At 40.4% G+C, this 22,340-nt stretch overlaps 8 protein-coding genes across 8 annotated transcripts; 5 read left to right on the forward strand and 3 right to left on the reverse strand.

Annotated features, from left to right (window-relative positions):
• Nucleotides 1-422: 422 nt before the first annotated feature.
• On the forward strand, nucleotides 423-3,640 carry I206_103536 (uncharacterized protein; the record flags this gene model as incomplete). Its single annotated transcript, XM_019153233.1, has 18 exons — nucleotides 423-465; nucleotides 540-734; nucleotides 818-954; nucleotides 1,013-1,141; nucleotides 1,203-1,261; nucleotides 1,314-1,370; nucleotides 1,430-1,497; nucleotides 1,548-1,657; nucleotides 1,718-1,803; nucleotides 1,879-2,065; nucleotides 2,129-2,539; nucleotides 2,603-2,671; nucleotides 2,733-2,813; nucleotides 2,879-2,900; nucleotides 2,965-3,164; nucleotides 3,226-3,279; nucleotides 3,385-3,527; nucleotides 3,592-3,640. The coding sequence occupies 18 exons, from the start codon at nucleotides 423-425 to the stop codon at nucleotides 3,638-3,640; spliced, it is 2,100 nt and encodes a 699-aa protein (XP_019013394.1).
• Nucleotides 3,641-4,051: 411 nt separating this feature from the next.
• Nucleotides 4,052-5,489, forward strand: I206_103537 (phosphoribosylformimino-5-aminoimidazole carboxamide ribotide isomerase; the record flags this gene model as incomplete). The annotated part of the gene is made up of 7 exons (XM_019153232.1): nucleotides 4,052-4,200; nucleotides 4,328-4,517; nucleotides 4,593-4,696; nucleotides 4,826-4,902; nucleotides 5,011-5,109; nucleotides 5,201-5,251; nucleotides 5,341-5,489. 7 exons carry the CDS (start codon nucleotides 4,052-4,054, stop codon nucleotides 5,487-5,489), a joined length of 819 nt encoding a protein of 272 aa, XP_019013393.1.
• A 137-nt stretch (nucleotides 5,490-5,626) lies between these two features.
• I206_103538 (uncharacterized protein) lies at nucleotides 5,627-9,494 on the reverse strand (the record flags this gene model as incomplete). Its single annotated transcript, XM_019153231.1, has 5 exons — nucleotides 5,627-6,858; nucleotides 7,124-7,159; nucleotides 7,404-8,663; nucleotides 8,713-9,038; nucleotides 9,100-9,494. The coding sequence occupies 5 exons, from the start codon at nucleotides 9,492-9,494 to the stop codon at nucleotides 5,627-5,629; spliced, it is 3,249 nt and encodes a 1,082-aa protein (XP_019013392.1).
• Nucleotides 9,495-9,825: 331 nt separating this feature from the next.
• I206_103539 (eukaryotic translation initiation factor 3 subunit D) lies at nucleotides 9,826-11,782 on the forward strand (the record flags this gene model as incomplete). The annotated part of the gene is made up of 6 exons (XM_019153230.1): nucleotides 9,826-9,917; nucleotides 9,981-10,344; nucleotides 10,407-10,522; nucleotides 10,584-11,375; nucleotides 11,434-11,626; nucleotides 11,690-11,782. The coding sequence occupies 6 exons, from the start codon at nucleotides 9,826-9,828 to the stop codon at nucleotides 11,780-11,782; spliced, it is 1,650 nt and encodes a 549-aa protein (XP_019013391.1).
• A 378-nt stretch (nucleotides 11,783-12,160) lies between these two features.
• Nucleotides 12,161-12,658, forward strand: I206_103540 (uncharacterized protein; the record flags this gene model as incomplete). The annotated part of the gene is made up of 1 exon (XM_019153229.1): nucleotides 12,161-12,658. The coding sequence occupies one exon, from the start codon at nucleotides 12,161-12,163 to the stop codon at nucleotides 12,656-12,658; it is 498 nt and encodes a 165-aa protein (XP_019013390.1).
• A 510-nt stretch (nucleotides 12,659-13,168) lies between these two features.
• On the reverse strand, nucleotides 13,169-15,081 carry I206_103541 (uncharacterized protein; the record flags this gene model as incomplete). Its single annotated transcript, XM_019153228.2, has 10 exons — nucleotides 13,169-13,220; nucleotides 13,280-13,339; nucleotides 13,404-13,972; nucleotides 14,039-14,138; nucleotides 14,208-14,326; nucleotides 14,450-14,474; nucleotides 14,560-14,657; nucleotides 14,757-14,860; nucleotides 14,969-14,995; nucleotides 15,075-15,081. 10 exons carry the CDS (start codon nucleotides 15,079-15,081, stop codon nucleotides 13,169-13,171), a joined length of 1,161 nt encoding a protein of 386 aa, XP_019013389.2.
• Nucleotides 15,082-15,469: 388 nt separating this feature from the next.
• On the reverse strand, nucleotides 15,470-18,577 carry I206_103542 (uncharacterized protein; the record flags this gene model as incomplete). The annotated part of the gene is made up of 13 exons (XM_019153227.1): nucleotides 15,470-16,030; nucleotides 16,090-16,140; nucleotides 16,199-16,413; nucleotides 16,498-16,669; nucleotides 16,738-16,962; nucleotides 17,024-17,290; nucleotides 17,354-17,517; nucleotides 17,571-17,608; nucleotides 17,661-17,805; nucleotides 17,860-18,136; nucleotides 18,207-18,234; nucleotides 18,289-18,439; nucleotides 18,496-18,577. The coding sequence occupies 13 exons, from the start codon at nucleotides 18,575-18,577 to the stop codon at nucleotides 15,470-15,472; spliced, it is 2,376 nt and encodes a 791-aa protein (XP_019013388.1).
• Nucleotides 18,578-19,009: 432 nt separating this feature from the next.
• On the forward strand, nucleotides 19,010-22,078 carry I206_103543 (uncharacterized protein; the record flags this gene model as incomplete). Its single annotated transcript, XM_070202785.1, has 9 exons — nucleotides 19,010-19,162; nucleotides 19,222-19,273; nucleotides 19,328-19,486; nucleotides 19,544-19,633; nucleotides 19,693-20,528; nucleotides 20,590-20,820; nucleotides 20,874-21,391; nucleotides 21,454-21,938; nucleotides 22,002-22,078. The coding sequence occupies 9 exons, from the start codon at nucleotides 19,010-19,012 to the stop codon at nucleotides 22,076-22,078; spliced, it is 2,601 nt and encodes an 866-aa protein (XP_070058886.1).
• Between the last annotated feature and the right edge of the window lie 262 nt (nucleotides 22,079-22,340).

The raw sequence follows: 22,340 nt of genomic DNA on the forward strand, positions 1-22,340 counted from the left end.
CAAGTTGCAATGTTGTAGTAGTCATCAGTGTATGTTGCAATAGAAATAGAGACAAGTAGACATCATCCATACGCATGTTAAATTCTGAAATTCCTTATCAGCTGTAACTTGTAGTCAAAAGTGACAAATCAAATTGAGAGCGTTTAATCTTAGGCACCGGTAAAGATAAACGCGCTAAACTTTAATTTTGATCGGAAAAAGCTAACTATGAATGCACGTGGCTTTCAGAGAGGATGGAGAAGGGAGTAATCTCCGTTGATCAATAATAGTCCACTTCGAGAGGTTGATGCAGGAATGTAAATGTACGGTAGCAATGTTTGAAGTACATGAATGGCACCTCTCCCTTTAGCTTGAATCCTAATATGGATTGAGAGCGTGTGTCCGGGACCAACTCAATTGCAATCGAGCTCCACCAAATCAAAATGCCACCTCTGCAATTTTGGAAGCCCGGTACAGCAGCTCCAGGTAAGTCTCATTTATTATCTGGCTTCATCACATAATATTCCCGTCGGAATTTTGATTGACTTGTCATCTTGTAGGAAGTTCTCTGGATCGAGATAGTGAAGCTGAAGGATCACTACTACCTGGTATATCATCTCGAAATGAACATTTATCCTTAGAAGCTCAAAGAAAGAGACTACCTATCTATAAACATCGTGAAAAGCTATTATGGTGCGTTGAGAAGTATAATGTAGTCATTGTTGTTGGTCAAACAGGTTGTGGAAAATCAACTCGTACGTCTCTCACCATCAATTTGCCAAGGTCTCTCCTTTTAAGCTCTGGCGCCATGAGCTAAGATGTTTGGTGAACTTTATAGAGATACCTCAATATCTTCATGAAGCTGGATGGACATCACAAAATCACGTTGTGGCTTGCACGCAGCCGAGGCGAGTCGCTGCTACTAGTGTAGCCACTAGGGTAGCCGAAGAAGTGGGATCGGTATTAGGTGATGAGGTGAGCGGTGATCCTGCTTTTCGGTTCCGGGACATTCAGCTCATATCGCTCGGTATAGGTTGGATACAGTATACGATTTGAGGATTTGTCCTCTCCAACGAGAACAAAGATAAAGTACTTGACGGACGGAATGTTGTTCAGGGAGACTATGTTAGACCCCCTCCTAAGCAAATACAGTGTGATCATGGTATGTCTTATAGTATCCGTCTCAATGACCGGCTCGAAAATAACTAATATTTGAATCGTAGATCGACGAAGCGCATGAGCGGGGGGCTTATACGGATCTACTGCTTGGTTTACTGAAGAAGTAAGTACAGGCTAGGGGTTCAACTTCATATTGAGCTGACGTTTTACTCCAGGATAATGAGGAAGAGACCAGAGTTGAGGGTTATCATTTCTTCGGCTACCATTGACGCGTACGTACCAATCTTCTTCCGTAATTCTACGCTCTGGCTGATGGCGTATCCTATCACAGCGAAGACTTCATGGAGTATTTCAACAGTAATGCGGATGGGTCGGATCGAACACAAGACGACGCAATAAGTAAGTCGAATGACTCATCATTTCGATCAACATAACTGACCGAAACATAGTTATCAGCTTGGAAGGCAGAATGTTCCCAGTCGAGGTATGCTATTTGAAAGAACCATGTTCAGATTACGCGGAAGCTGCCGTACAGACTGTATTTGATATACACATGAAGGTAAGCCACGTTTGTGATTGAGTATATCCTTCGTCATTACAACCTTGACGCAATCCACAGGAACCAGCAGGAGATGTCTTGGTGTTCCTGACGGGACGGGAAGAAATCGATCAAGTGATACAAGAAATAACGGATAGGATACAAACGTGAGTTGCAACACCTTCAGCTCAGATCCTATTAGAACCCGAAATATACTGAACCTATTACCATCGAAAATGCAGATTACCCAAGTCCGCGCCTCAAATGCTAGCATTACCACTTTACGCGACACTTCCACCAGAAGAGCAGGCTCTCATATTTGACCCTGCACCGCGAGACACCCGGAAAGTGATTTTCTCGACCAACATCGCCGAAGCGAGTGTGACGATTGACGGTATCAAGTACGTGGTGGATTCGGGATACGTCAAAGTGCGTGATGTCTTCAGATCATAAAATTCTTGAACGTCAGCTTAACATCTATAATCCCGCTAGCTGAAAACATTCAACCCTAAAACATCAATGGATGTACTTTCAATCGTGCCATGCTCGCTGGCTTCAGCGAATCAAAGAGCAGGTAGAGCAGGTCGTACATCACCTGGAAAATGTTATAGATTGTACCCTTCATCCGTCTTGCCTATACATAATCCTGCATCTCCCATGACCGTCACAACACCGCCGGAACTGACCAGATCAGATATATCGCTATACCTTCTACAACTCAAAGCTCTGGGAATAGACAATCTTGTCAAGTTTGACTTCATGTCCCCGCCTCCATCGAAAATGATGATTCGTGCGCTTGAATTCCTTTACTGCCTGAAAGCTTTGGACGATGAAGGACGTTTAACGAGACCTTTAGGAGAGAGGATGGCGGAAGTACCGCTAGATCCTATGATGGCGGCTATTGTAAGCTATCGTGCTCAGTGCTAGATGTATGAAATGCCAGCTAATAGAATCGCTCCATTGTAGTTGCTAAATTCGCATGACTTTAGATGTGGAGAAGAAGTTCTGACGATAGCTGCTATGACATCAGTTCAGGTAAGCTATTCAATGATTTTATCAAAGCTAGAGGACGCTTAATTTGCTTCATTTGCATTAGAACGTATTCAATATGTCTGAAGGTGGCACAAAAGGTATGATGTCCGACCTGGAAAGGAGAAAGTTTACAGCAGAGGAAGGAGTGGGTTTCTTCTTGAGCATATATTACAGCAGGGTACTGTAGCTGATGATGATGATGGTTGATAGGATCATTTGACTTTACTGAATGGTAAGCTAAGAATCGTTGCACGCTCTTAGATATGAGCGATATAAGCTCACTCTATTCGGTCCAGCTTACAACGCATTCAAGCGTTATGGTCAAAATAATAAATCATGGTGTGGAAATCACCGATTGAATCATAAAGCCCTTTCTCGAGCCATGTCAATACGGAAACAATTGAAAAAATACCTTGACAGATTCAATATTCCTATTGGCAGCTGTGAAGGAGATGCCAAACGATTGCGGCGATGTCTGGTGACAGGATATTTCAAGGTGAGCAAGAAGCGAGGTCAGTCATACGTACGCGATATCTGACAATGATATGGTACCATAGAATGCAGCTAGAATGATGCCCGATGGAACTTACAGAAGTGCAAGGGAGGGGGCCGTAAGTTCTGTCTTTCTTCAATGCTTGTCATCACCTGGTCGCCCAGTCTCAATATCCGATGCACACACCTTATTGATGTTTTTCATTATTTTTGAATAATTTCAGATACTCCACGTTCATCCTTCTTCTGTTATGTTCACTAGACAACCTTCGACAGGATGGGTCATCTACCATGAAGTGGTGGAAACTACTAAAAGCTTTATGAGGGATTTGACCGTCATAGAAGAAGATTGGCTAGTAGAGCTAGCGTAAGTTATATCACCATCCAAGGGGAGCTTTGTAGCTATGCTGATCGAATGGTGAATATGATAGACCGCATTTCTACGAGTTCAAAGGGGGCGGATTGAAAAAGCATTTCTAGAATTAGGCAGACAGGTAAAGGGGATGAATATGTAATTACATAGGATCAAAATCATATCATCATTTGTTGTATGCATTTGCGATGTTGTAGGACGATTTGACTACTTAATTGTATGGGTAATAATGGATAAAACCGCACATGAACATCGTTGTTAAATGGTGTTGAGGGAAGCGAGAAAATGTCCAGTACAAAATGATGATATCATCATTAGGTTTCGAGTTAAAGTGAAAATAAAGGAAAGTTAAGAAAAGTTGGAATCAATATTAAATACATCTTAAATATATTATAAATTCACCACTTATATCATACATACTTTCAGCTGGTATATGACTTCAGTACGCTGTAATCTTGGAACATATACCTCCATCAATTATTGTCGCAAACATATAAACTGGTCTTTCAAAATTCGAAATGTCAGCTTCGTCATCTAGACGACATTCACAATTTAGACCTTGTATAGATTTACATCAAGGTGTAGTTAAACAAATAGTAGGTGGAACTTTAGATTTAATATCAAATGAAGGAGAAGTAAAAGGTCCAAAAGAAAATTTCGTTGCTACGTGAGTTTTACAATTATATTGTTTAATTTAATTTTCTTACATCTATAGATCTATTTAAAAAGAATAATAAAAAAATATTATTTTAATAAAAGAATAATAAAATTGATTGAAATTTGATATTTTTTAGTCATCCTCCTTCATATTTCGCTGAATTATATAAAAAAAATAATTTAAAAGGAGGACATATAATTAAATTAGGACCAAATAATGATGAATCTGCTAAAGAAGCTTTAAAAACTTGGAAAAATGGTATGCAAATTGGTGGAGGTATAAATGAAGAAAATGCAAAAGAATGGTTAGATCTTGGAGCTGAAAAGGTTAGTCCAATTTGAATCCACTAAAGAAAAACAAAAGAGGTATAAATTAATGAACTTCAATTGATTGCGCTTAAGATCATAATTACTAGTTATTTATTTCCTAATGGGAAATTTGATGAAATGAGATTAAAGAGAATATCAGAAAAAGTTGGTAAAGATAAATTAGTTGTTGATATAAGGTGATTATTTAATTCCTTACCTAAAAAAACATTTTGAATTATTCGAATATTGACAATTAAGGAGAATCTTATGATTTTTGTTTATGAGCTAATTACTATAAAACTTCTTTTGAATTCGATAAAATATAGTTGTAGAAAAAGAGAACAAGGTTGGATAGTAGCTATGAATGGATGGAAAACATTAACTGATATGTCAGTTACTCAAGGTAAGCCAAAAAAAAAAACAAAGCTCTTAAATCTTAATTGTAATTTCAGTGAATTGTTGTTGATCTATCTTATTAATATATTTTATATTTCGCATTTTTCGCATAAAGATTCTATAAAACTTATAGAAACTTATTGTTCTGAATTACTTATTCATGCTGCTGATGTTGAAGGTTTATGTCAAGGTATAGATGAAGAATTAGTAATTGGTAAGTTTAAATATATATATATACCTTTTTAAGTTCATCTTTATTTAAAATTAATTGATGATTCAGCTGAAATATTCAATTTTTTTTTCAGAATTAGGAAAATGGGTTAATATACCAACTACATATGCAGGAGGAGCAAAAGGTTAGAGAAAAAATCATTTTATCAATCAAAGAACTCAATTTTGAAATAAAATATAAACTGATCATCACTTGAATTAAACGTTACTCTAGATATATCAGATCTTGAACTTGTTGATAAATTATCAAATGGTAAAATAGATTTAACTTTTGGATCTTCTTTAGATATTTTCGGAGGAGAAGGAACGAAATTTGAAGAATTAGTAAAAGTTGATAAGATAGCTAAAGAAAAATCTCAATGATGTGTACCCTACAATTGACAATTTGTATATCCAAAGTATGAAACGTTATATAATGCATCAGAGTTTTCATTAAACAATGTAAATGCCTACATGCAGATGAGCGAGCTATATATATATATATATTGTGATGACTACGATTAATCCTCCCTAAGAGCTTTTCTTTTCTTCCCTTTTGAATTTGATCCTCTCTTACTTGCTGGCGTATCAATTTCCATACTTTCATCCGCGTTTCCACTTTTAGCATTACTATGAATACCATTGACGATGGGTTGTTTGTTAGTTGGTGTGGTTGTTATGGGAGTGTGATCTCCATTTGGTAAATGTCCATTCATTTTCTTTGAAGCTGGAGTTTTAGCTATATTGGTTGTATTGGCAGGGGTAAGATTACCCAGAAGATCTCTGAAGAAAGATTCTAATTCTTTTATCTCGCCATCTTCCACTTTGTTATCTTTCACGATTCGAGTGGGTAGATCCGCTTGGACAACAGTATCCTCATGATAGGCTATGGGAATATCGTCATCGACATCATGTGCTACTTCTTCGTCCCGTTGGCCAGAAGTCGTATGACCAGAAAGTAATTCATCCATGAAAGCATCAAATAGAATACTAGTCGGAGGCATTGTGTGACTTGGTCCATTGAAAACATCTGCTGGTTTACCTTTACCTCTGACGATATTCTGTTGCAATGCACTGGCCGTTGCGGTGGCATTCTCTTGTTCAGGTTCACCAATTGCTACATCGAGGAAAGCGTCTTTACCAAACATTTCTTGCCATATCGATGAGGCTTGGTTTTGACCTTTTGCATTTGTTGAGACATCCTTTGCAGAAAGCGGCGCAGCAGAATGAGCTAAATCACCGAAACGGAATATTTCGCCCGATGATGCTACACCGACTAAATGTAATGATGTGACAGATTTTGAGGGAGAAGGAAGTAACTGAAGGTGAATAACAGGTCTCGTAATCGATAAAGATCGGATAGGTGTTGACGATTCCGGAGAAAACACTGTAATGATAGATGCCTTGTTCGTGGAGGACGAAGTGAGAAAGAATTCATTCGAGACAACGAGATTTTGCGCTTGATAATCTTGAATGGTCCAAGCAGTCTCACAAGAAAGCAAATCCCAAACAATTATCCCTCGAAGCTCACCAGCTCCGACGAGATATCTTCCTTCTTGCCCAACGAAGTTGATTTTCCTGACATCGGAGCCCGATTTTGTATCGAAAGCTTTGAGCAAGACGTTACTGTCAACATCCCAAAGAGTGACTACCGCACCATGAGCGAGGACCACAATGGTTCCGTCTGGTGAAAAGGCGGAGTCATAGATGGGTAGACCTCGATAATCGAAAGTCGACCGACAAGACCAGTACACTATCGCACGGACATTTGTCAGCTCTCATGACTCAGACGTGTGCGATGATATTGAGTTCAGACAAAACTGAGCGCGCGCTGACCCCTCAGAGGGTTGAAGAAGAAGAAGTGTATCCTCAGCATCAAAAGATATAGGACTGTTGAGCTTGTAAATTTGTTCATCTTTGGGGAGCGCGCAGGAAATGCGATAGCGGGAATTGGTATCATGGTGAAAGGGGGAGAGAGGCAAGAGTTTTGTGATACATTCGAGACAGAAGGTACTTACTTTCGCTGAAAGTAGGTCTTGCTGCTGCGACTTTACCTGATGTTTCGCAGGAGTAACGTCAGCTTTGCGTTCATCATCATCAGAGAAGCAGATATGTGGGAGTAAAGGTTGTAAATATCAGGATTGCAGAATAACAGTCGACATGACCCCGAAGGATATCCGAATAAGGATGACAGTGAATGTGAAAATCTATTCATCATTTGACAGGGAGCGATAATTTGAAACAGGTTTTTCAAAAAGAGAGGAGTCCAAAGAGATATTCGTGGTACAAGCAACTCACCTTGCTGAGATACCTTGGACTGGCGGGCATGCCAAATTTTGGCTATTCCATCTGCAGAGGCAGTGAGAAGGTAGGGAGTTAACAAAACCGATTTGCTAGACGATGTACTTGAGACTTGTTGTAAGGGTGAGAACTTCACTGAGGTCAAAGGCGATTGACCGTGGGCTCGCGGGAACTGCGTATTGATAGCATAACGCTCGCCTTGCCATCTCCAGATTTTCAGATTTTTTACTCTTCCACCACCTTCAGAGTCATCTCCTGTCCTGCTTTCGAAAGTGGCCATCCAAGCTGATTGACCATCTTGAGATGCTGAGAAGTCCACCTGATCCACCTGAACAGATTCAAGCTCTTTTTGACCCCGCTTACTGATTCGGTTGGAGGGTGCGACTTCCAGATCGAATAGGACAGATGAAGCTATGGGATCAATGAATTGCAGTGTGGAAGGGTGGGAAGAAGGCACGACAAGCGTAGATGTCGCAGGATGAAACGAGAAGGGATAAGTTTTTGTGGAAGAGGTAGGTCGCAGTGGATCCAGCCTGATACCTTGACCTATGTTTGTTATTTGGCCTGACGCAGAACCTACACGGATGGTGGACCCGTCCGCGAGACTCATCCACCACTCTTCCTCCGATCCATGAGAGGACTTTTTGACAGCTAAATTGATTATGGGTCGTCCACCAAGTCGAGGAATATATTCCCGTTTTCCGCTTGCCAAATGCCATTGTACAAGCACACTCTCTTCACCAACAGACAGAAGCTGTGATCCGGACGGAGTGAATGCGATGGCCGATACGGCATGAGCGTGCCAATGAAGTGATGTCGTAGGAAGTCTCTTCTCCGTTTCGGCGTTGCTGTTGGAGGATTGACCAAGTATAGCCTGAGAAGCAAGATCTACTTGTCTGAAAGCCTGAGCGAGACCATGCCACAAACGAATGACACCTTTCTCGTCACCTGTAGCGAACCATTCTTCCTCACTGGAGGTAGCTAGGGTGTTCTCGGGACTGAAAGCTCCGCAGGTGAAAGCTTGATCGGAAACAAATTTGACGCATGTAGGTCGATTCTCCCATATGTCGATGCTTGAATCAGAAGACGGAGAGGGCATTCGGTACGTGTAAGCTTTTGTGGCCGAAAGAGCGACAAGATACGTCGATCGTGGAGACATCATCAAAGCTGTCGGAGGTGCAGATAATTTGCCGACGACATAAGGCGATGTAGATCCCGTAAGAGGTACTTTCAATACTCGATGGGTGAGTTTTTGACCTAAGAGGAGGGTCAGCTTGGTACTAAAGCGTTCATGCAGACCACTCACCAGAGGCGTCTTTGCTGTGAGTGACAGCGGCGAACATCCACCACTTTTCAGCAACTTGGCCGAAGGTGACGTGCTGTACCTTGGCTTGAGTCTCGGTAAATTTGATAGTACGTATCAATCGACCAACTACCCAATCCCAGACCTTGATAGTGCCATCTTCGGAGGAGGATATGACTTGGAACGAGTTTGTAGGAGAGAGATGCAATGAGGTGATGGGTTTGGTATGACCTTCACGATGTGTCGAAGATAAAGTAGAAAGACGAGTGAAAGAGGGGGCTGAAGAGGAGTGTATGTGGATCGAAGTATGCGTTACGGTGAAGTAGAATCTAAATCATCATATCAGTACCTATATTTTGTACCAGGCCGTACCAGGTAAAGACCACTCACTTTCCATCATGAGCCCATACAGGAGGTATCCTGGAAATCTCATTCTGAGCTACAGGTATCAAGTCCCAGGAATTGCCATCTTTGCGCCTTTGCGACCCTTCTGCGATGGCACCTGCTGTTGAACTTTCCCCCCTGGGACCTGTGCGCTCTTTCTTTTTGTGCTTTTTAAGCTTCTTGTCGGCAGAAGCCTCACTCAAAGACTGCAAGGGAGGCAAATGATCAAGAGCCCTCTCCTTGCCCTTTGGCGAGCTTATAGCTGCTCTAGAGGGATCTCGAATGAATTCACCTTCTACTGTAGATTTTGGATTTCTCCTTCTACTACGACCTGCCTTTTGGCTAGGTGTATTCACCGAAGTGAGTGTCTGAGAGGAAGACGAGCCATTCTTTTCTGCCATCATGGCATTTGGATAGATATATTCAAGAAAACTTGAGAAATCAGATATAGAATGTAAATTGAAAACTATGCAACGAGAGGATCTCATGCTCAGTGGATGAATTCAAAATCTTTTTTTTGATGGTGTAAGGAAAATATCTTTAAATGGGTAACTTATTTATTGAATCTGAAATTATATACCGAGTACATGTGTTTACCCTGAATTTCAGTTTCGATACTTTTCAACCTTGACAACTTTGTACTCTTTGTCTCCATCTCCGCGATTGAAAAGCATCAATTCATCATATTACAACAGAAAAGTGTAGTCATTGATACAGTAAAAAATAGTCAAAATGGCTCTCAACTTTACTCTCCCTCATATTCAAGACAATGCTGATGGATCTTGGGGTCCAAGCACAAGTGCTCTTCCAGCTCAATTCAAGGAGTCAGTGGTGTAATTCGGTGATGTCTGCAATTTCAGCTGACGGACAACTTTTCATTTTAATAGCATTCCATATGCCCCATTCTCTAAATCAGACAAAATCACCAAAGTAGCAGACTGGCATGATCTTCCAGCAGATGCTCAAGGTGGAAGACAAAGACAAGGTCAACCAAGAAGACAAGGTAGAGAAGCTTATGGAGCTGCTGAAGGGACTGTTTTCGGTTTCGTTCATGATGAAGATGAGAAATCATTCTCTTTAGTCGATTCTGGTGCTAGAACTACCAACAGAATTAAAGCTCCTATAAGAGCTGTAAGGCAATTGAGAGGAAATGCTCCTGCTAGAGGTACTAGAGGACGAGGTGGAGGTAGAGGTGGATTCGGTGGAAGAGGTAGAGGTGGTGCTAGAGGTGGTTATGGAGATTGGAACAAGGTGAGCTACACTGATAGGTATCCACCATGATACAGTAACTGATCATTGTGCGCCAATGATAGCCCCAACGAACCAGGGATTCAAGTGTCACTATCAGTCCTGATTGGCAAGTGCTTGAGGAAATTGATTTCACTAGACTCGCCAAATTAAATCTGAGTGTTTCCGAAGCCGAGGATTTGTAAGCGAATCAGTCTCAGGAGCAATCATACGACGGCTGATCTCATCATTGCGACATGTAGGGCGAGTTATGGTACCGTTCAAGCCTATGACCGAGCATTTGATCGAATCAACACCCGAAACGAAAAACCACTTGAAATCCTTGACCGAGTACGATACAACACCTCCACATCCGATGATCCAGTCATTGCTCAATTGGCAGAGAAGAAAGCTGCTCAAATCTTCGCTACCGATTCTATTTTATCTGTATTGATGACTTCGCCAAGATCAGTAAACTCATGGGATATCATTTTCGAGCGAAAGGGCGACCAATTATTCTTGGATAAACGAGAATCTGGTCCATTTGATTACATCACTGTCAATGAAAACGCCGCCGAAGCACCTCTCGATTCAGATGATCAAACCAACATTAACTCCGCTGGATCTCTATCCCTCGAAGCGACTTATGTCAACCAAAACTTCAGCTCCCAAGTCATTGATCCAAAATCGAAATCCGTCACACCTAAGCCTAACCCTTTCTACTCTGCCGATGTTGAGACTGAACCTCTCGCGTCAACTTTGTACAAGTACAGGAAATTTGACCTTTCAATTTCAGAAGATGAAACCTTTGATCTTATCGTTCGTACCGAAGCTGATGCGTACTTGGGCAAGAGAGATACTTTGATTACTGTAAAAGCTTTGAACGAATTTGATCCTAGATCTCAAGGTGGTTCAGCTAAACCTCTTGATTGGAGAAAGAACCTAGATATTCAAAAAGGTGCTATCGTTGCTTCCGAGATGAAGAACAACTCAGCTAAATTAGCTAGATGGGCTGTTCAATCTATTTTGGTCGGTGCCGAATATATGAAGATGGGGTGAGTTTATGCTTTACGCCATATTGGGGGATGATGAGCTGACATATACAACGTGAAGTTACATTTCTCGAGCAAACTCCAAAGATGCTCAAAGACACGTTATCGTTGGTGTTCAATCATTCAAACCTAATGATTTCGCTAGACAAATGAATGTCTCCTTGACAAATGGTTGGGGTATTGTTCGAACTATTGCTGATTTACTACTCAAACAACCTGAGGGTAAATACGTACTTGTCAAGGATCCTAACGCTGTGAGTCGATCTCTATAACTCGCATCAAAAAGAAACAAGACTAATTCGTTATAACTCCTATAGCCTCAAATCAAACTTTACAAAGTACCTGATGATGCTTTCGATGCTGCTGATGATGGAGAGACTATTGCCGAATCGCAACTTGACGAGGAGTAAGGGGCTTTTGTTAATAGATTATGTAGACATGGTTTTGATGCATCTGAATGTGCATTTGTATAATGCACGGTGTCAGATGAACGATTATATACTCTGACCATCGACCTCGGAAGTGTCACGAATTGGTGGTATCTTAGTGACAGATAATCACTTTTGTGTATCCGGATGAAATACCGGAACCTTTTTTGCCGGTCCTTAGCGAATGACCGAGCAACTGACATTTGGATGATAATGCACGAATATCGTCATTCAACTCTTCTATCCTTTTGTGTTTTAGCATAATCAGCATAACGATTCTGAAGTCAATATCCTAACTCAGCTATCGTACGAAACAAGGTGTTTCGACCCGCAATATAATAAAAGTTATTCTCCTCCATGATGAATCAATTAACAGATCTTGAATTAGTTGCTCAAGCAACATCAAACGAATCATTAAATTCTCAAAATCATCCTAATATATTATCAGAGAATACGAATTCAAAAGATAAAGAATTAAAATATAATAATAATACAATTGAAAAAATGAAAAAAGACGATACTTCTATCTCATCATCATCATCAAATCAAAAAAATAAAAATGATTTAAAATCAAAATTAGAAATTGAAGAATCATTAAATTTAGATTCAGAATCAATAAAAACAATACAAAATTTATTAAATTTATCAAATTCAAATTCAAATTCAAATTCAGAAGATTCAGAAGAATTAAATTTAAATAATTTAAATGAATTAGAAATTGAAAATTTATTTAAACAATTTGAAATTGTTGATAATTTCGCAAATAATTTAGAAAATAAATTAGATAATTTATTAAATAAACTTGGTTCTGTTGAAAATGAAATTATTTTTGAAAATGAAAAAAAAAAAGATAATTAATAATTATTGAAAAAGAAAGAATAAGGAAATATTAGTGATGGTTAATCAAAAGTAAATTAGAGAAGATATTAAATTAAAAGATTATAAAATTTTAGAAAATCATCAAATGATTTTTAATTATATTCAGATGAAGATTAGTAAAATGAGAATTCATCATATATCATATCTTTTCTTATAATTCATATACAATATTAACTTGAAAATACCTATTTGAAGAAAGTTGATGAGGTATAAACCACTAAAGTTGATATAAAATATCAGGACCAGTATAGTTTGTATCTAGCAACGGATAATGTAATAAAAAAAAAACGAGGAGTGACAACAGGATTTGAAGATAAGGTAATATCATTACTCGGCAAGTAAGTTACTTCGAGATATACCCCGCATTGTATTATATACTTTATTTAACAAACAAGATCTGTACACATTTACATGTAATTCTATATACCTATATACATACTCAATCATCCCTGAACCCCCATACTATCAGGAACTGTCATTGAAGAATGATTATCCACTTTCTTGAAGTAACGCTTCTACCGCTTGAGCGGTATTGAAATTGCTATTTAACAAAACTGGATCAGATCAAATACTTAGGAATGGCAGGAGTAAAAGACTCACTTAGTTTGAAGTGCGCGAACAATAACATTCCTACTAAGGTTAGGGAACATATTTGATAATCTATAATATCACATAAATTCATCAAATCTTAATGAGTTTCTTGTTTTGATGAATTTTCACTCACGTCGATATTTCTTCTTCACTTGCTACCCTTGTTCCTCTTCCTGTCATATCATTAACCCATTCTCCCATTGCAGCAGTAGTACTACCTGGTTCTCTCCTTTCTTCTTCAATTCCAATTCCATTTCCACCTTCCATATTTATACCAGGTGTAGGCGTTTGATTAGTCATTGTAGATTGAGTAGTATTCGTATTTAAACGAGAAGTTAATAAACTTCTTAAACTTGCTCTAGCTTGAGCAGTAGTATTTGGATTATTTATAGCAGTTGTAGTTGCTCTATTATTACTAAAATTATTACTATTATTATTTTCATTTCCCCCTTGTCCAGGTAATACTCTTTGAGATCTTCTAGGAGGTAATGATTCACCAATAATAGGATTAAATAATCTAGATAATAATTGATATATTGATAAAGGTATTCGATATGTTTTTAATGATCTTTTAACAAGTAAACGACGACGTGAAATTGAAAGTGAAGGTAAAGGGAATAAAGTATCTGTACGATATATATAACCAGTTATCAAACCTATTAGAGAGATAAAAATTGAAGAAGGTGGATTTGAAAGGAACAACTAATTCAGACTTGTCAGATTCCAATTGACTTTTCAGATATGTTGATAAGTATACCTCAAACTCACTTGTAATGCCAATACCCAATTAAAAGCTTTACTTGAGAACTCAATACCGAGAACTTTGAAATGATATAATGAAGGGAACATGCGATATTGTTGCCATATTCTAGAGAGAGGTACACAAATGATCAGTCATATAATGAACCAGATGGGTAAGGAATCTGACCCAACTCACAGACTAAATATTATACCGTATGGACCAGCAGGAATAGAATTTAACCCAATTCTATGGCCTAGAATGATTGAGATCGAGGCTATGAATGTTGAAAGTAATGATGAGACTAATATGAAGGACTAGAACGTGACGGTCAGCAAGGAAAATAAGCTGCATTGCATTGCATTGAATTTAGGCCAGTTTGTTTTCCAGCTCTTCATCGAAAGAACAAGACTGAAGGTGATTATTACAATTGTACTCACAGCATATTTTCTACTTCCAAATGCGCTATTTCCTCAATCATCATTAGATGATATATTCCAATGAGAAAACGAAATTGAAGCTTGATCAAAAGGCTAAAATATCAACTTACCGCTCAATAGAAACACCTATATTATATAATAAAATCTCTCCTATTAAAAGTTCTGTAGAATTCGTAAAAGCGAAAGGATGAATAATTATTCTCCAAAACTAGATCATTATAATCAAACAATTAGCAATTTAATTTGTTAAATTATCTAAAACATTTTCTTTTTTTATAGTTGAAAATGAAAAAATTCTCTTTCTTACTTGATGATATTTTGTTATATGAGGTATTAATTGTAAATGTAAATAAGGTTTTAAATCAAGTAAAGAAATTGAAATTGAAGTAATTGCTAAAATTATCATAATTCCTGATTACAATAGATAGACATTAGCTTGATATATCAATATTATTTGTTTTGGAAAATCCTTTGGTAGAATTGATTAATCTTTTTTTCAAAAGAATTTGTTGAATTTACCTTTCGTTACTCCTGCATTTTGAAAACCTGTAAAATAACAAATAATGATGATTAGATTTGCACGAATCTAAAGTGATACGGGTTAAATCAGGATAGAGAAGCTTACCTGACATATTGTATACTGTCCCTCTGTTTCAGATGTGATTGACAAAGACCAGATATAACAAAGTGCAAAGTGTAAGTTCATAAACAAAAACCGAAAGTGTAAATACGGATTTTATCTCTCAAGTTGGACAAAGACGGGTTATCGCGCTTATTCGGTCATTATCATTCCGACAACCGACTTCATCGATAACGTAATATGGAAATCATCTTGATTACTTTCAACAATATAAACAATTCTTGTCGTGCATGTCATCTATTATTCATATGTCTCATAATTCGTCATTAAATCTACCGACATATATGACTACAACGTCACGTCTATTGATACTTCTGTTCATTCCCGTTTCGTCATGCTTATCGACCCTTGCTCACAATCATTTCCCAAGTCTCTTCTTCTTATTGCCATCCACCAGGGGGTCCACCGTAACCACCTTGATTACCCCATTGTCCTGGTGGTCGGTGATGACCGCCATGACCGCTGTGACCTCCATGATGACCACCTTGAGCCATCTGTTCCCCATAAGTAGGTTGACCACCGCCAAATCCACCACCATATTGATCAGGAGGCGGCCCACCGTACTGATCGGGAGGAGGTCCGCCATATCGATCAAGTGGCGGAGGTCCACCATATCCACCTTGATTATGGTGTCCTTGTCCTGGATAATCATCTGAAGAGGGATAAGAAGGAGCGTTATATCCTCCTTGAGGAGGTCCGCCATACCCTGAAGGTTGCTGAGACCCTTGACCGTAGAATGTGTCAGCATGTCCTCCTTGAGATTGATACTGTTGTTGATGTGGAGGCTGGTAAGAGCCACCACCATATTGGCCTTGATGTTGGTTCTGCGAGGGATCATTGTTGTAGAAGCTTGATGCTTGACCAATTCCACTTTCAGGAACGTTAGGATTCAAATCTCTCCAAGCATTTGGTCCTCCAGATCCAAAACCCTGGTCCCACGGCTAAAGGCAAAGCAGAATTAGTGCGATATTAGGCTGACCTGAGATCTGGCATGACCCACCTTCTTCCCGGACAACAAGTCTTGACCAGCGTTCAGGTACTGAGCACCCGGCTACAAACAGCACAGATCAGCTTCAGCTGTATAAGCTAAAATTCGATAAGATACTCACGACATGCACGTTGTGAGACGCGACGACTTGCTGCAAACCACCGTCGGGCAATAGCTGATTATGCACGTGACCGGTAGACTGTGAAGTGTCCCCAATCCGCCTGTTACCGCCAGCTTTGACTTTATCAGAAGTCAACCTGTTGAGGATTTCCTGTTTTTGATGCACAGTGTCAATCCAATTCTTCATCTTATCGAGCATTCTCTTCTGGATCTCAGCTAGATGTCAAGAAGGTCATTGTTAGCTTAGAGATTCCCGTACCAACCCATTGCGATGGAGTTGGCGAAGGAGAGCACACTTACATCGACCATTATGAAATTCAGGGTGGAATAAAGCTTCCAAGACAGGTTCGGTAACTTGCTCAACGGGCATGCTATTATTATCCCAAGCTTGCACTACCAATTTGACGGTATATTCAACTACAATCTGCGCGATTTCTCCGGCAGGTTGATTTAGGATAAGTCCGAAATGATCCTACATCGCATCTGGACATCAGACAGGGGTCCTGCTCCTTTTAAGCGGGGGAACATTAATAGACATACCTTGGATAAGAAAGAGTGAGTAGGATCAGACGCGTACGGATCGTTCCATACTTCGTACTGATCATGTGAATCGATGACGGCTTGCGATGTTTGACCCAGAGCGGCGGTCGCGGTACCAACGAGAGGCTTGACGAAAGGTTCAAGGGTGGTGATGATAAATACGGACACTGAGTTTGAGATTTTCTCCACCAATCCTGATAAACCGGGGATCCGGTCGATGGTATTCTGTAAGACCAATGGCTATCAGCTTACTGCTCCCATCGGTTTGCACGCATATATGACTTACCTCGATTCGCTTCATGACTGAGTCTCTGAAACTGAGAATCTTCCACAGGGTATCGTGTAGTTCTTGCGGAGACATTTGGGAAGGGTCAATTCCACCTGGTTGACCAGCTCGCATGTTCTGGATTCCATCCATCTCTCTAGTCATCTCGCTTCCCTCGCCTCCTGGAATGGAGAAAAATAGTTGTCGAAGTGTATCAGCGGAATTGGATTGACCCTCTGAAATAGATCGGGCGTTTGACATTTGCTTGGTCAGATCAGATACTGATTGCTACTCAATAACAGGAAGATCAGTAAATTACCATGTTGACTAGCGTGAAAATCTTGGACATACTTGACTCAAGTGGTCTGTGGCTTCACCCATAACCGAATGGATAAAGTCCGCTCCACCAAAAGTACCTGTGACCAAAGGATAAACCCGCTTTCCGTTGGGAGCTTGAATCTGAGTGTTTCGTCCGACATGTGGGAAGACATTATTGTATCCCAAGGAAATGAGAGCTAGTGGGATTGTTAGATACCTTTTTCCATACGGTTATTGAGCTCCAGCTCACCAAGTTCGCACCAATTTGAATGAGCGGTGAAATCTTCCCTGTGACGTAGTTAGCTTTTTAACCGAACAACGATTGACCTAGCGAGCTCACAAGGTATGTAAAGCCCTGCCGAGTAGCTGGAAAGCTTGGTAAGAGTCATCCTTGTTGTCAGTCGATCTGAATAGTCTACCATAATGAATGACTTCTTGTAGTCGTTGTCTGATCAAAGCTTTCGAAGTTGCCCATCCGCCGAATTCTGCGGATTCCCGCAGGATTAGCGATCGTAAGAAAGAGATCAATTCGGGCTCACCATTAGCGATATAATTCTTCATACCAGTCTGAGGATCAATTTCTAATTCTCGAGGATCTACAGGACCTCTTAATCGATCATCATACTGTCGTGCATCTTCGCCTTCAGCGTATCCTTTGGGGTTATCGATATGTTCTGTGGGCAAGTAACATCCTAATCTCTCCTTGGTGACCTCAAATTCTCCAGTAGCGTAACCGATACCGAGGAAGCCCAGAACCATGACCACATTGAGAATGGTCTGGAGATTGGTCTTTTTGAGAGCTCCAACATCTACAGCCTGATCCGTTCCAATATCAGCTAGATTACTTAATCAATGAAGAACAGAGTAATAACAGCTGAAAGCTCACTTGGGAGTAGTCTCGGAGCCAGTTACCACTGCTTAGAAGTCAGCCACGCATTGACAAGGAGTATTACAAAGAGTTTGCTCACAAATAAACTCGTTTAACATCAAGAGGAGTGAATTTCGTTCCTCTAGATAAGAATCCACCTCCTGCAGCTTTCATCAAGTTTCCGATAATGTCCTCAATATCACCATGTCGGAAAGCCTTCTCTTCGAGATAGGAATAGCCAGGAATATTACCTGTTGAGAAAATTGTAAGCTTACAATATATAATCAGGGGTAGCAACCTGACTCACCAGCTCCAAAAGCCGCTACACCCGGTGTGAAAGATAACGCGACAAGCGCGATGACTAGAAAGAGCAATGCTGCTCTTGACATATTGCGTGTTCTCTGATGATAATGAGCGAAATATAGATACTCGAGTGGCAAGATATCAGAGTTTATTGTGGTTTAAAGGTAAATTGCTTCAAGCAATGTTACGAATATATAAGTCGAAAATACCATAGCACCGCTTCGATAAGATTCTATTTTATGCTTAGCTCTAGTGGATTTTGCTTCACAAACACGTCATACATGCCTTTCTCACGTGTTTTCCTTTGTCTTGGCGCTTTGATCTCCCATTTTTAGATCTCATATCGGAGACTGATTGACCTCCGAAGCGAGTTACGTCAACGGGATCAACATTATATATGGCTCAGCTCAGCTATTTGTTTACATTATTGCAAGTTCAGATTGAATGGTGAAATGTGCTTGGGACGGATTTGGCTCGACAGACTTCTGGACTAAATCGTAGAAACCAACTCAACCGAAATGCCGTCCGATAGAGCGGGATACACCCTATCGGTTTACGCGATTGATGTTTCCCCTTCTATGGGTGAAACAAAGGCAGACCCAGGAAGTGAAAGTAAAGTACCGAAACTGAAATTAGTAAAGGAATATGTGGCAAGGAAATGTGAACCTAGAGTGAGTACCTCAGCTGGACTCTTCGCGCGATTATGTCAGCTGATAGCTCTTCAACGTAGATATCTAGTGGAAGGAAAACCGAAGCTGTTGGCATATTAAGCTATGGAGGAAGTAAGTCTTTCTTCCTGCTTCATTGGACGACATTCAGCTCATTATTGCATGCAGAGACCAACAATCAAGCAAATATGGCTTTTGTGAAACAGGATCCGACAAACGAAGATCCACCTTATGCAAACGTATCATCCGATGTAGCTATACAAACTGCCAAACCTAAGACATTGGAAGTAGTAATGAATCTGGATGTAGGGGAATATGAGGGAAATCGTAAGTCAGCTTCAATCCTTCTTCCCGTACAAACGGCAAGCTGAAGCACGCTCTCAGCTGTATCTGCATTGATGGTTGCGCTTGACATGATACATATCCATAAACATACCAAGAGTTGGGCGTTGGAGGTTGTACTCATCACGGATGGTGAGCTCATTAACGACTCAGCGATGTAAGGCGAGCTGACTGACCTTGTCGCATTGTAGGTGAGAGCGCATTCAGGCAGGACGAATATGAAGAGGCAATGGAGAGATTCGATAATGACGGTGTTCGCTTGTCGGTTGTTGGCATCGACTTTCAACCTATAAATGAAGCAGTGGATAAGTCAAAATCTAGAAATAAACGTTTGTCAGAAAAATTCTGGCGAACATTCGTCTCTATGCTTCATGAACGAATATCCAAGACGACTGAGTCAGAGGAGATGCTTCCAACTCTCGAAACATTCGATGAGGCTTTGTTAGAATCTCGACTACCAAGACCAGCGGTAGTGAATGGTACAGTCTCCGGTATAGACTTACACATTGGGTCTTCTGAAGTAGATGCCGAACAAGCTATAACGATACCAATCAAATATTCAAAAGCAACTATGAAAGCTCGTCCACCGACACTATCGAAAGCTTGGAAATCGGCCATGGAATTGCAATTACCTAATAGACCATCATTGGGTAGTCAAAGGCATAGCTCGAATCAGCTCATGTCAAGCTTGATCAATCAATCGCAATCTCAGGGAGAAGGTCCGCCTAGATTGGAAGATTTTGCTAATCTCATCTCCGCTGAAGTCAAATCACATTCCACGTATGTAGTAAAGAAGATCGACAATGTGCCACAATCCAGTCAGATGGCGAGTCAAGCGTATGAAGCAACTCAACAAGCTAGTCAGGCCCAAGCTGAGGAGGACGATGAAGAAGAATTTGTAGAGAAGGAGGATATAGTGAAGGCGTGGAGGTTTGGGTCGACTTGGGTACCTATGGAAGCTGATACATTTGAGCCTATGGAGACTAAAAAGGGAGTTGAGATTTTAGGATTCTTTCCGAAAGATGCTGTAAGTGGTTTGAAGGTCGACTGTAGGGTATATAAGCTGATAAAATTCATGAACCTGATAGATCAAGCGACATTTACTGATGGGAGAAGTGCGTTTCGTATGGCCGGATTTGACATCGCCGAAAGGTCAAATCCAGTTTTCAGCTTTAGTGGAAGGTATGGAGCTTAGAGGAATGTGTGCGGTCGTAAGATGGGTACTTAAGGATCAAGCAGAACCTGTTATTGGATTATGTCTGCCTGCTATGGATTTCCCAGGCGAAGGCAAGAGATTGGATTATATGTATTGGGTCAAGGTGAGCGGATAGCCATCGAGGCCCTTTCAGGCCAGCTGATATGATCCGTCCAGCTGCCGTTTGCAGAAGATGAGCATAATTTTTGGTTCCCTTCTCTAACAACATACAAAACCGCTACCGGCAAGGTAGTCAAAGAACATCCCTTGTTGCCCACAGACGAACAATGCGAACTCATGGATGACTTGGTCCAGTCCATGGATCTGGACATGTATGCCAGAGAACAAGCCAAGCGAAAGAAAGACGAAGAAGAAGATCAGGAAATGTCAGGAGATGAAGAGGAAGAAGCAGAAGATGAATCGCCGAGATGGTTCGAGACCCAGAAATCGTATAATCCAGTGATTCACCGTATCAAGGAAGCTATCTTCCATGCTTCTTTGACTTCGGATCTGGATGCTGATCCGCTCGGCCCGCCTCACCCTGAATTGACCAAGTACTTCGATACCCCTGATGAAATTGCGGACAGAATCACCGACGTGACGGAGAAGCTAAAAGATGCGCTAAATATCAAGAAGGTGTCACCCAGGACGAGGAAGAAGGTTCAGAAAGAGGGATTGAGAGAAGATGAAGGGTAGTAAGTCAATGCGGCTCGATCTGGATGATTGCGGCAGATGCAAAGCCAACATGTTATGACAGTATCGATATCGATGAGCTATTTGACGAAACAGAAACGAAAGTCAAAGCTGAATCTTCGTCTCAAGCCACAAAACCCAAAAGAGAAAGACCATCACCTATCAAAGGTTCAGAAAATCCACGATTCATCGAGTCAGATGACGAAGATATGCAATCTCCTCCACCGTCTCATTCCGCAAACAAGCCGATGAGCAGAGTAAAACCGAAAGCAGGAAGGTTGATAAGTAATGAAAACCCTCTAGAAGATTTCAAAACTTTAATCGAAGGTGAAGGTGATGTTTTCCGTAAAGCAATTCAAGATTTAGGTGCCGTAGTAGAAGAAAATATTCAATCTAGTTTCTCTTATCAGAATTATTCAACAGCGATTGAATGTTTAAAAGAGATGCGAAGTACAGCTTTGATGTATGAGGAAGTAGAAACTTATAATGAATACCTTGTAGGGTTGGAAAAGAAAATCAAGAATGGGAAGAAGAAAGATTTCTGGGACAGTGAGTTCCTTGCAACCCGACATGCAAACCCGCAATATGCTAATCGTCTGCCAAACCTATCAGAATTCGAGGCGGAAGGAGAGTCGGTTTCAAAGATTTCCGAAGAAGAAGCTCAACAAGCTTTGACCGAATATGATTAATGAGTTCTTGTTTTGTAGACTGATACAACTCGTCGAGAATTCCTTGGATATATTGATAGTCCTTGTTGTATGCATGTACATACCCCCTTGTCCTTTACTCGTCAAAGCTTCCTCGTTGGTGTCACGGTGATAACCGATTATTGCTTAGATGACACGTCATGACTTTCTATCTACGCGTCACTCGAAGCTTGAATAACCGAAAGTAACAAGAATGACATTCCTACTAAGAGACCAAATATAGGAGCACGAAGACAGCAAAAAA

Source organism: Kwoniella pini, chromosome 4 (genome assembly GCF_000512605.2).
Source record: "Kwoniella pini CBS 10737 chromosome 4, complete sequence".
NCBI classification, from domain to species: Eukaryota; Fungi; Basidiomycota; class Tremellomycetes; order Tremellales; family Cryptococcaceae; genus Kwoniella; species Kwoniella pini.